At 42.0% G+C, this 13335-nt stretch overlaps 1 protein-coding gene across 2 annotated transcripts; it reads left to right on the top strand.

Moving 5' to 3' along the window:
• Positions 1-4330: 4330 nt before the first annotated feature.
• On the top strand, positions 4331-9164 carry LOC100282964 (serine carboxypeptidase 1). Of its 2 annotated transcripts, XM_035965858.1 has the most exons (14): positions 4339-4424; positions 4520-5020; positions 6320-6399; positions 6509-6631; positions 6792-6894; positions 6984-7021; positions 7108-7209; positions 7317-7397; positions 7523-7801; positions 7885-7950; positions 8038-8159; positions 8262-8375; positions 8621-8666; positions 8822-9164. In XM_035965858.1, exons 2-14 carry the CDS (start codon positions 4705-4707, stop codon positions 8903-8905), a joined length of 1554 nt encoding a protein of 517 aa, XP_035821751.1. In that variant the 5' UTR covers positions 4339-4424; positions 4520-4704; the 3' UTR covers positions 8906-9164. The 2 variants fall into 2 exon arrangements, with proteins under 2 accessions (NP_001149341.2, XP_035821751.1); NM_001155869.2 differs by having other exon boundaries at positions 4331-5020; positions 8822-9068.
• The last annotated feature ends 4171 nt before the right edge of the window (positions 9165-13335 follow it).

Raw genomic sequence — 13335 nt, 5'->3', positions numbered from 1 at the left:
ACAGTGAGCTTTTAACGTAAATATTCATAATCATCAAATAGTATCATGATCATAACATTTCAATATCATCCATTATTTATGTATAAATGTTTTACAATCCTGCCAAATTATCGTCATCCGAACCATGTTCTTCAGAATCAGTATGTTTATGTTTTTTTGATGTGGATGTCTCATTCCACTGTGGGGCCATTGTTGAATTTTTGTTTCTAGACCCAGGCGGTCGTCCTCTTTTTCTATCGGCAAGGCTAGCCAATTTAACCCTATTTTCCTCTACAGACAAGCAGGTTCGACTGTTGTGTCCATCAGCAATGCCACATTTTTGGCACTTTCGAGTCTTCTTTTCTCCTTTCGCACCCAGTTTTAGAACTCTTTGTTCACTAGTTTTTATTGTCCTTCCCTTTGGCCTTGCATTAATTGGACGCAATAAGCTTATGCCATCTACATCATATTCCAGTCTCTACATGCCATACAAAGAAGTTTTTATAGGTACATATGTTATGTCAAATTATAAATAGTTACTATCATTAAATATACATAATATCTGCAATTTAATAAATTTAGATTTCATACCTTTCTAACATCCCCATATTGTGTTCCTTCACAATCATCATTTCCAACAAGCGTCATTTGCAGTTCAGATTGATGATGTGCATCAATATTTAAGCCTCCATCCTACTCATTAGTGCATTATAGTCAATATTACAAATAATGTATAAATCATCCCATTTGTTTGCACTATACATAAATTACATTGTTTTTTGCCATAATATTACCTGTTGTCGTGAATGTACTGCCACATGCTCCTCGTTATCACATTGCGATACATGTTCATCTTCAGCGTTTCCAACATCATCCTCTTCGCCCTGCAACGTTTATTTTTTACAATTAGCAATAATTAAGTTCTGAATAAAATTTTCAACAATTTTATATAAAAGAACACCCACATGGTTGCCCTCTCCAGTAGTTGCACCACCAGCATCTTCACATCCTATATCTGGCTCTAAACGCCCAAGCATCTCCAACAGTTCATCCATTGTGTCCAAAGCCTTATCACTCCCTGCCTTTGACATACTAGCTTGGTTTACTACCTTCATTGCCTTTTTAAGCAATATTTTTTGCCTATATGATTTTGTTTCTCCATCTTTTCCACTCATTTTCCTGTCATCTCTTGAAAATACCACATCTTGCTTAGCTGAGTATGTGTAACGCTGTAGAATGTATTCCTTAGGTATCCTCTCTAGTTGAATGTGCATGAATGTTCGGATTAGATGCACACAAAATAGTCCTACATTTAAACAAGGGTGCAACATTTCACATTCAGCTTTATTTATTAGCGTATAAATAATACGACGTTATTTCTTAACTCTTGCTTACCTGTGTGTTCCCACTGTTTGCATTCACATTTAAACTTTCCTGCCTCTACATCTGCATTCACTTTGAATTGGTGTTGCCCCCACACGATTCTTTTCGATCTTGATGTATGCTGCACCAACCAATCATTTGCGCCTCCATCTGGATCAAGTGTTATCCTATATGCAGTAGCGTATTTTATTGACTCCTCGAATCTATTCATCACAGCCCTGGTGTATGCCCTTGCAACCCTAATTTCGAACATATATAGAGTTGTGGTTTCTTTTTGACCCTGCATATAAAATAATTAGTTACGTCTTGCGAGCCTACTAAATAGTATAATGCATAAATAATATTACATACCATACATCCTAGTGTTTCCTTTCCTTCTTGCATCTTCCTGCTATGCAGTAGTTTCAACATTTGCTTAGCAAACTCATGAAGTGGGGTGTTTGAATCGACATGAGCGCTCTTCACGAGTTTGTTCATGCTCTCGCTACGTTGCGTTGACACCATAAGCCCACAATAGTCATGTTTGAAAAAAACAGGTATCCACTCCTTACGCATTGCATATAATTTTCTAAGTGTTCCATCTTCATGCAAGTTGAATTCATCAATCAACAATTTCCATGCAGCCTCAAACTCTATTTCAGTCAATGGATGATGTACTATAGACTGGAATTTTGTCTTAAAATCCACTTCAGCATATCGTGCATACAACTCATTTAGAAATGGCATGTACCTATTTTGCACATGTCATAGACACAACCTGTGGACTGTGTTTGGGAAGACCCGACGTAATGCCACTGGCATTGCAGGGTCTTGATCTGTAAATATTCATTGTTTGACATTATTATATGCATATTTTTATGCAAACATTGTATGGTACATAACAAAACAAGACTCACATGCATTGTAAATACGCACAAGATATTGAATTTATATTGCATGTACTTCGAGTTTATAGTTATTATATCTACATAAATCATACCTGTCAACATGACTCTTGGTCCTTCAGTCCCCATGCATGTCTTGAATGCATTAAATACCCACTCGAATGTTTCAACAGTTTCATCTCCCAATAATGAGAACCCAAACACTGTGCATTGTAGGTGTTGGTTTGCACCAACAAACATTCCTAGAGGTTTTCCATACAAATTAGTCTTATGAGTTGTATCAAAGGTAACTGCATCCCCAAAATCAACATACTCTCCTTGCTGACTAGCATGAGACCAAAAAATACTCAATATTTTTCCTTCGCTGTCTAACTAGAAATCAGAGAAAAATTGTGGATTATCCCTTTTGCATAATGAAAAAAAGCCAAAAGCTTAGACACATCATTGGCATTCTTTTCTCGTTGCTTTGCCTGTTTCCTGTATATTTCAACAAAAAATTATAATTATTACTCATTAACTTGAAATGGATTTTAAAATTTATATAATAGATACATAAAGAAAATGATTCTTACAAATTAGCAATGTCCTTTGCTGTAATTGGTACGTTTTCTGGACCACCATGCATCTCAGACACGAAGTCCATGATACAGTGTTGCGGGATTCTGCTTTGCTGCATTGAACTGAGAAACTCCATGTACTCAGGATCATGAGTTTTGTTGCATTGTAGGTGTTTCTTTACAGTATCCTTCTTAATGAATTCATGATTATGTTCTAAGTGCACCAGATCGATTCTTACGGCTACAATATTTTCTTTTGAGTCATCATAGATTTTTTTAGTTTCAAACCAGCCTTGCATTGTGTTCTCCTCGATGATGTATTACGGATTCTAGGATTACTAGCTAACTTTCTGTATTTCTACCCTCCATTGAACAATTTAACCACTTACAGTTCTTTCTCTCCCTATACTTTTTAAGTGGAAAACCAACCTCATATGCGTAACGACTGTAAAAATTGTATGCCTCATCGACATTTCCAAATGTCATACCGATCCTAGGCACCATGGTTGGATCAATACTTTCAGGCTGTGAATTAACATAATCATAAATACAATTAATTTTATATTAGTTACAGTCTTAATTTTATAAATTGTATAATTGACATAACCAAAGATAAATAACTTACATGACTTCGGAGGATATTAGGTGTATCTTGTTCATGATCACTAATGGTCCTCATAGGCACCATTTGATTTGCTGCTACCATTGTTTCAATTATTGTTGTATTGCCATCATTGACCCCTGGCGCTCGTAATTCTGCAGGTGGTGTTACTATATTTATCCGTGGACTCGCACCACAGTTTGGAGATATAATTCTTGATGTGGGCGCTGCTGGTAGACCACTGCATGTGTCTGCAAGCCGGCCATCATATTTGTCTAATTATTTTATGAACTGAAGTAATAATTCAATTGCAAATTTACCTGGTGCAGCTATGTGCAATGACGCAGAATTATCATCGCCTGCTTCTTCTTCTCTGCCGTCAGCCATTGTAAACAATGCAATACAATCAGCCGCCACGTTCCTTTTTATATGCCCTGAGCTAACCAATCCCGTGTACAATGTTTACGCTATTTTGTTCGGTCAATTACGATCTATAAAGTTTGTTCCTGCATGCCAGGAGATATTGTCGGACTGGTGATAACAACTCGAGAGAATTTATCGCGGTTTGTTGAAACAGATTTATATTTACTGAAGTATATCTAACCAGTTACGCCATTGTATGTACATATTTATGCCTCGCGTTTCTGCTTACGTGCATGCTAGGCGATATTTTCGGGAGGCTTCAGTTATCGTTCGAGATTTTATCGCGTATACCATTTTACGCTAAAATACACACGGGTTTACGATCTGTTGGCTTATGATTTACGTTGTGGTTCGATCAGACCATAAACCGCCGAACAAACCTGCGGTCTGACCGATTGCGTCTAATTGGCTGGGGCTTCCCGATACTAATGGAAGCCCTGGGCTTCCATTAGTTCGTCCATATATATAGAGAGAGAGAGAAAGAGATTAATTAACTAAGTTCTGTTTTCGCTAAGTCCGTCAACTAGTCAACATATCCATGCGTTGTTCGGCGGCCGACTCCACTGGGCACTGGGTAGGCTGTGGCGCTGTGCGACGGTGAGAATTCCAACAGGACTGCCGCGCGCGCGCGCACCGGCTTTATCGTCGACGTCACCATCCAATCCCCTCACTAATAGTAACGGCGCATGCAGGCGGGCGGCAGCTCACCGTGTGTGTATTTAAACGCCTCCGGCCGTATCAATCATCCCGACTGGTCACTGTGCCATTGCCGCCGTCCGTCCTAGGCTCCTAGCTAGCTAGCTAGCAAGCTCCGCCGACGACGGTACGTCAATCGAGCTAGCCCTGCCCATCCACTACACTACCGCAGCGGCAAGCAATGGCGTGCGGCTCTGCTACCGCCGCTCGACCAGCAGCCCGCCTCTGGCTGCTGGCGGCGGTGGTGGTGGCGACCTCCTTCCTCGCCGTCGCGGCGCCGCCGGGCGCGCTGGTGACGAGCGTCCCGGGGTTCGGCAACAAGCAGCAGCTGCCGTCGAAGCACTACGCCGGGTACGTGACGGTGGACGAGCGGCACGGCAGGCGGCTGTTCTACTACCTGGTGGAGTCGGAGCGCGACCCGGCCCGGGACCCCGTCGTGCTCTGGCTCAACGGCGGGCCCGGCTGCTCCAGCTTCGACGGCTTCGTCTACGAGCACGGTACGGTGCGTGCGTATTACGGCGTCCGTACGTCGCGTCGAAGTCGACGTCGACGTCGACGACCCCTAGCTAGCTCCCTACCTTTCTTTTCTCATCTTGGTCGTCGTGTGTGCGTGTCGTCAGGTCACCATCGGGTTCCCTTTTTCTTATCTTTTGCCCGGAATAACCCCCGTCGTTGCTTGTTTGTGGACGGACGGAAACGGAATGGATGACCGAGCTCTAGCTAGCTTAGAGAGGAACGGAAGAATATATCTATAGCGGTGTGGGTGGGGCCGGCCGATCATCGAGAGCTGGTCTGGTTGCTGCGCTGTTGCTTTCTACCACTACGCACCGGCGGCCGGACGCCGGACGTAGAACAATTGAGGATTTTGGGGGATACGCGGGGCCCACCCCAAATTCTAGCTAGTGCGGGAGGTTGTTATAGTGCACAGTGACGCACTAGGGGTTGCTATATATATACACATGTAGTATGATATGGTTACTCTCTACTAATAAGGATGGTCGAGTTAAGGACCAAACTAGCTATATACATATAGTACTCTACTCCGTTTTTAGCATGACACGACGAGCTACTAGTTAGCGTGGGGTTATATGTATATGGACATAGATATTCAATTCTAGACGCCAGAACAAGTAGTGACGAACAAAGATGCCCATGGGGGAAAAAGGCATATTGCAATAGCTACGGGTGAGCCTAAAATATGCTCACTAATTAATCACTTTGCAAACAGCTTCTTCTTTGGGCTTCAATGAACTCCAACGCTATTCAAATGGAATTAATGGTCGATGGAAAGTTACATAATATCTGATATTTTTTCTCTGTCAATAAAGTGAACCCTTGGTCGAGTAGAGATTGTTGGCGGCCACACTCGTTGCCCATCTGGCCGGTGCTCTACGTTGCACGATGATTCTCCTGATCGGATCAACTCCTGATTATTGTCTGGCGGCTTCAACTTTTGTCGTCCCAGCAGCAGACTGATACGCATTGGTGGTTCTCCGCTGCTGCACATACATGCTCCCAATTACGTTAACTGGCCAGACGAATAATAATGCCTGATTATCCTCACACCATCTCAGATTGTCCTCTCTGTTTCTGTTGTCTTTGCTTTTTTTTTTAGCACACATGGATGCTAAAAAAAATATCTCGTCTTTATACCTTTTTTTCTCGAAATGTTAATATCTACGGACTATATTGAGAAAAGCAATGGAGCAGGTGTGAAGTAAACAAGTCAGTCTAGAGATGCCTAATACACTACTACTCTCCATGCATGCCGATGATGATTCTGTTTTTGGATTCAGGGCCATTCAGCTTTGAGTCATCAGGAGGGTCAGCTGGGAGCCTGCCAAAGCTTCATCTCAACCCTTATAGCTGGTCTAAGGTTGGACACACTACTGCACTGCACTGCACCTCTCGTCTCTGTCCGCGAGAGACTAATTAACTATAGCCAGGCAGCTAGTGATGTGCTTTTTGCATTGTTTTTGTCGCAGGTGTCGAGTGTGATATACTTGGACTCCCCTGCCGGCGTCGGGCTTTCCTACTCAAACAACGTTTCGGACTACGAGACTGGCGACTTCAAGACCGCCGCCGATTCGCACACTTTCCTGCTCAAGGTAATATAATTAAACATATACACGTTCTCTCGTGTTGTTGGTTGGTGGTGAATTTATCAGTTACTGTGTTGTGCAATCTTTCTTTCTTTCTTTCTTTTTAATAACAGAAGGCTGCCGCTGATCGGTTTCCTTTCCGTGTTAATTTTTGAACCCCCTGCAGTGGTTCCAGCTCTACCCTGAGTTCTTGGCAAATCCGTTCTACATAGCCGGAGAGTCGTACGCTGGCGTTTATGTCCCTACCCTTTCAAGCGAAGTCGTCAAAGGTGCGTGCTAGCTTTGGGATCCTTGATTCACCTGCAAACTGTTTTGACGCTCTAGCTTGTTCCTGACGAGCTAACTGTTAGTTCTACAGGAATCCACAAAGGAGTGAAGCCAGTTATAAACTTTAAGGTTAGTTTTCGTTATACATGCATAACACAATGGTTGAACTTGTGTTCTCTGTACGTACTCCCATATATATCATGTTAATTAATTAGGGCTACATGGTCGGCAATGGTGTGTGCGACACCGTCTTTGATGGTAATGCTCTTGTGCCGTTTGCGCACGGGATGGCTCTCATTTCAGAGAGTATATACAAGGTATATATACGATGATTTCAGATCAGATAGTGATCCTCACTCTGATATTCGCATGTTATTGTTTCTTGCGATTATTTACCACGATTTGTCTCTATGCGAAAATGTAGGAAGCCAGCACTGCATGTCAAGGGAATTACTGGAACTCTAGCAGTGCAAAATGCGACGAGGCGCTGTCAAAAGTCGAGACGGTAGGTAAACCAGCTGTGTAACACTATATAGCCAGTACCCAGCTAGTAAAAAATAAATAAAAAAACAGTAGTATTTCTCTATATATGTTAATTAATGTACTATATATGTTTTCGTGTGTACGTAGGAAATCGACGGATTAAATATCTACGACATCCTTGAGCCATGTTACCACGCCCCAGCTGATACCAAACAAGCAGCAGTGACCCCACAGGCACAGAGTACTAGCGAGCTGCCTCAGAGTTTCAAAGACCTCGGCGTGACCAGCAACAAGCCTCTCCCTGTAAGGACAAGAATGCACGGACGGGCGTGGCCTTTGAGAGCTCCGGTAAGAGACGGCCGCGTTCCGTCGTGGCAGGAGCTGGCGGCTGATGTAGCTTCGACTTCCAGTGGAGTTCCGTGTATGGTGAGCACGCATGATTATTCATCTCATTTTCCAATTTCCTTAATTGTGTAGTGCCCTTGTTGTTTCTGATTGGTTTTTTCAAGAGCGATGAGGTTGCGACAGCGTGGCTAAACAACAATAGCGTCAGATCCGCTATCCATGCCGAACCAGTATGATTACCATGCCACCAAGCACTAATTGATCGATTCTATATATTTCCACCTTCTAATTAACGATTATGTGCATATATATATTAGGTCAGTTCAATCGGACCCTGGGAATTATGCACGGATAAACTGGATTTTGATCATGATGCCGGCAGCATGATCATCTATCACAAGAACCTCACGAGTCAGGGCTACCGTGCTTTCATCTACAGGTACTTCCAATATATATACCTAGCTACAGAATCGCAATAATATGGGAATCATGATGTCGGCAGCTAGCATGATCATTGTTTTTTTTGCATGATTTGCTTCAGCGGCGACCATGACATGTGTGTACCTTACACCGGGACTGAAGCATGGACTGCGTCTTTAGGCTACGCCGTCGTTGATCCGTGGCGACAGTGGATTGTCGACGAACAAGTTGCCGGGTATGTATCTGGATTCTGAACACAAGCATATATGCATTGACCCTTTATTTCCTCCTAAGATCTTTGAACCGTTTAGTCGATCCTAGATCGATGTTGAGTAATTGCTAGCTCTTGGACGATATGAATTCACTACTATAATCAACAAAAACTTTGGCATTATTTATATATTTCACGAAATATTCAGCTCGATGATTTGTTATCATGTTCCATTTGTTCCAGTCAAATGTTTGTATTTTTGCTCCCAGGTACACCCAAGGATATGAAAAGGGCCTTACTTTTGCCACTATTAAGGTGTGCCACAGTTTCAGATTAAATTTTTGTCAATTAATCCATGGACTCACAAATTAAACATGATACTAATAACCCCACCAGATAATTAAAAAAAAATAAAATAAAAAACAAGTTGTCTTTTCTTTAACTATCCTTAATTTTTGTTCCTCTGGCAGGGTGCTGGGCACACAGTTCCTGAGTACAAACCACAGGAAGCACTAGCTTTCTACAGCCGTTGGCTTGCCGGTGCTAAACTGTGAGGAGGCCTATTTTGTGTGCAAAGGTCATGCAGTACTGAATCAAACAGAAGTTGGATAAAGCATGCAGCAATAAGGCAGTCGAAGGATCAAAGTATCCAACGCGCCAACTACAATGTTGCATTCATTTTCACATGTTATACCAATGCAGTTGCTAATTACCTGCATTGTTCATGAGTTCACAGTCCATCTAATTGGTTGACCACACCGTCTCATCTTGCACCACTATATACGTTAACTTTATTTTAGCCTTTTAATACCATTTGACTGCACCCACACATACGCCAGAAAACGTCGTATCTGGCCAGCCAACATCTTACGAACCTGCACCTGAGCGCACAACCATCCAATCATGTTGAGTGTGACCAAACATTTGTGAAAATTTTCCCGTGATTTTTTTTAATAATAGTATATACGGTGGTTGGGCTGTGCGGCTGTGCCTCTTGGTGTCCATGTCTCTGATTTATTCTGATCGTTCGACAGCGTAAATAAAGTTATTACGGTAATACAACAGTCCCTCCACCCCCCAATGTTGTGGCAGCGTGGTGGTCGATGAGGAGTACGCAGAGGAGAGTAGCTCGAGATTAGGAACGCAGAATGTAGCGAGGACGAAGAGGAGGACTGTCGTCGCCGACGGCTGAATAGGCGCCACCATCGAAGAATAGTTCACCTTAGGGTCTGTTCGTTTTGCTCTCAATCCATATGGATTGGGGTGAGAATGGATGAGTTTTAATTCCAAATAAATCAAAATCTTTCATAATTTTTTTTAATCTCATCCAATTCAAATGGGATAGGAATAACCGAACAAGCCTTTAATGAGGTAACTGTATTATTCTTTGATGCTCTCTAATCTAGCAGCCAGCCTTTATAGTATAGGCAGCAGGGAACACACCAAAATCTATTTATTACTTTCTATAGGTCTTGTTTGGAACTGATTATTAGGCAACTTCTCAGTCAAAAAAAAGCCCAAGAGCTCCCACACGCAAAACTTCTCGGCTTACCGAAGCGCTTTTCAGAAAACAACTACTATCGGGCTTTTCTGGTGAGCTCGGGTCGCGCGGCTTTTCTAGCTTCCCAAAGGTGCTCTCTGTGCTGATGTATTCTCCGTTAATCAATGGAACATGGGTCCCAAAAGACATCGCCCACATAAAAAGCTAGGATGCCAAACGCAGAGCTTTCATTGACCCGAGCTTCCCCACTAAGCTGCTAGTGGAAAAAGAAGAAAAGCTAGCTTCTATAATTTAAGTCATTCCAAACTGTCGTACCCAGATTTAAGAAAAGTCGGGTACGTCTCATATGTGCGCCAAAAAAGAACAACACATATAATGACAAACTGCATAAAGATAAATGTCACAGATATCATAAATGTTATTATTACATAGTGGAAGTCTTACAAAAATAAATGATAATGATACAACGAACTAAACGTTCATCCTTGGCGCCATAAAGCTGACTCGGAGACGCCACCTAGATCAACTCGTACTCCTCATTGTACGGCTCCTCCTGAACCACCTGTTCTTCTCCTGTGGGGGGTTTATATATCGTAAGTGTAATCTCACAAAAGATCATAGCTCAACAAGTTATGGGGAATAATGTGCATGAACTTACTAACGGTGTGAGTTCATGAAAAGTGTAAGGCTGATCAACAATAGGGGTTAAATCTGAGCATTGCTTTTAATAAGTTGGTCAAATTTTATTAGCAGTTATTAAATGTAAGTAAATACCAAACCAGAATAATAATAGATCAAAATTAATAATAAATGCGATGTAAATAACAAATTGAATTTAATTCTATAAATTAATCATGCGAGATCCATGAGCTACTAATGACCGCGAGCACGGCTAGTATACTAGTTTTACACTATGCAGAGGTTGTACCCTATACCCACAAGTCGTGTATCCCATCTCGCCAGGGTTAGCTAGACCCTTAGACACTACCAAGGTGAATGGCTAGGGATCCACTACGAGGCTTTTACAAAGTTCCACTAGCTTCAGAAAACTCGCTACAGTTTCTAGGAAGAGCAATGCAGGAATCCTTCGTATGACTGTCATGGTAGCAAAATCAACCCAGGAACCTCCCTACACGCCTACTCCCCTACTACCCTTGCCCCTATCGGGTAAGGTAGTCCTCCAATAGCTTTCCTAGTTAGTCCGTCCCATTCCACCCTTGTGGTGGCACATGTTTCTCAAGTTAAGCTCGATGTTCCAATTAACATAGTTGTCTTATCATGAACAGAAACAGAACAATAATAAAGAATAATCATGTGTAATAGATATCTCAACACCCAAAAACATGTAAAGTAATAGCAACGACTACCCCAAAATTCAGGAGTAAACAAGGTAAAAAGATAACCAGACTATGGTGACCTATTGGGACCCATTAAAATTAAGCCTACGCATGAATAAATGATTATAAAGAACATTATTGGGTAAATAAAAGTGGTCAAGGGCACAACTTGCCTTCAATCCTATCTCTAAAACCGACCATATCCACAAAACAGATCCTATATCTAAACCGACCATATCCAGAAAACAAATCCTATCTCTAAAACTGACCCTGTGCTCCATAGCCACCGCTTCGGTTCCTGCCGATTTGTGCCTTTGAAAACCATAACTTGAGGTACCTTCCATAAAACGGGCATAACTTGGAACACTTATTCAACATTGCTATCTGTTACTGACTTGTGTGCCACATATATATATTTAGTCAGCCTTCCCATAGCTCCAATTTTCTCTCGAGCAGAACAGGTACTCCTTTGCAATCACACCCACGCTCGTTGGACAGTCACACCGGTCACCGTTTGCCGCCTGCAGTGCTGGTAAGAACGTTGTAAGAGCGGGGTAAGACGCTTCATAATTTGTATTCCACCACCTACACCACCACCCTGAGAGATAGTTGTAGAGTTCACATTATTTGTTGTCTTTTTGTCTCTGTTTTGTGCTAACAATGACAGGACCAAAGAATCAAATGGACAAGGACAAGGTGAAAGTCGCCTAGAGGGGGGTGACTAGGCCCTGTAGGCTGTCCGGTGTGCCACCCGCGCGTGCTCTGCTCCTCTACGCGCGCAGGCGCGCATTTAATGCATTGCAGTCGACCGTTGCGCACGAAGTAGCCGTTCCTCCGCTGTCACACCGGACAGTCCGGTGTGCACCGGACACTGTCCGATGACTCACCGGACAGTCCGGTGAATTATAGCGGAGCGCCCTTGGAAATTCCTGAAGGTGAAGAGTTCAGCCTTAAGTCCCCTGGTGCACCGGACACTGTCCGGTGGCACACCGAACAGTCCGGTGCGCCAGACCAGGGTGCCATTCGGGTTGTCTTTTGCTCTCTTGTTTGAACCCTTTTCTTGGTCTTTTTATTGGCTTATTGTGAACCTTTGGAACCTGTAGAACTTATAGACTAGAGCAAACTAGTTAGTCCAATTATTTGTGTTGGGCAATTCAACCAGCAAAATCAATTAGGAAATAGGTGTAAGTCTAATTCCCTTTTAATCTCCCCCTTTTTGGTGATTGATGCCAACACAAACCAAAGCAAATAGAGAAGTGCATAATTGAACTAGTTTGCATAATTGTAAGTGCAAAGGTTACTTAGAATTGAGCCAATATAAATTCTCATAAGATATGCATGAATTGTTTCTTTATATTTTCATCATTTTGGACCACGCTTGCACCACTTGTTTTGTTTTTGCAAATTTTTTTGTAAATTCTTTTCAAAGTCTTTTTTTGCAAATGGTCAAAGGTAAATGAATAAGATTTTGAGAAGTATTTTCAAGATTTGAAATTTTCTCCCCCTGTTTCAAATGCTTTTCCTTTGACTTAAACAAAACTCCCCCTCAATGAAATCCTCCTCTTAGTGTTCAAGAGGGTTTTAAGATATCAATTTTGAAAATACTACTTTCTCCCTCTTTTGAACACAATAAGATACCAATTTGAAAAACTCTTTTAAAATGAGGGTGTGGTGCGGTCCTTTTGCTTTGGGCTAATACTTTCTCCCCCTTAGGCATGAATCGCCAAAAACGAATACTTTGAGTGAAATATAAGCCCGTATAACTTCTTTCTCTCACTTCGACGAATAAAATATGAGTGAAGATTACACCAAAGTTGGAGAGTTGCTCGAAGCAACGGCGAAGGATGAGTATTTGAGTGGAGTGGAAGCCTTTGTCTTCGCCGAAGACTCCAATTCCCTTTCAATACACCTATGACTTGGTTTGAAATATACTTGAAAACACATTAGTCATAGCACATGAAAGAGACATGATCAAAGGTATAATAATGAGCTATGTATGCAAGACATCAAAAGAAATTCCTAGAATCAAGAATATTTAGCTCATGCCTAAGTTTGTTAAAAGTTTGTTCATCAAGTGGCTTGGTAAAGATATCGGCTAATTGTTCCTTAGTGTTAATATATGCAATCTCGATATCTCCCTTTTGTT

The sequence above is a fragment of the Zea mays genome, chromosome 3 (genome assembly GCF_902167145.1).
Source record: "Zea mays cultivar B73 chromosome 3, Zm-B73-REFERENCE-NAM-5.0, whole genome shotgun sequence".
NCBI classification, from domain to species: domain Eukaryota; kingdom Viridiplantae; phylum Streptophyta; class Magnoliopsida; order Poales; family Poaceae; genus Zea; species Zea mays.
The sequence above is the reverse complement of the archived record's forward strand: the minus strand, read 5'-3'. Positions and strand labels throughout refer to the sequence as shown.

What these genes read in the sequence shown, in the direction of transcription:
- LOC100282964 (XM_035965858.1), top strand. Translation starts at nt 4,705, where the DNA reads ATGGCGTGCGGCTCTGCTACCGCCGCTCGACCAGCAGCCCGCCTCTGG. An exon ending in GTCGACGAACAAGTTGCCGG is followed by an intron (nt 8,376 to 8,620) that starts GTATGTATCTGG and finishes TTTTGCTCCCAG; the next exon opens with GTACACCCAAGGATATGAAA. An exon ending in TTACTTTTGCCACTATTAAG is followed by an intron (nt 8,667 to 8,821) that starts GTGTGCCACAGT and finishes TTCCTCTGGCAG; the next exon opens with GGTGCTGGGCACACAGTTCC.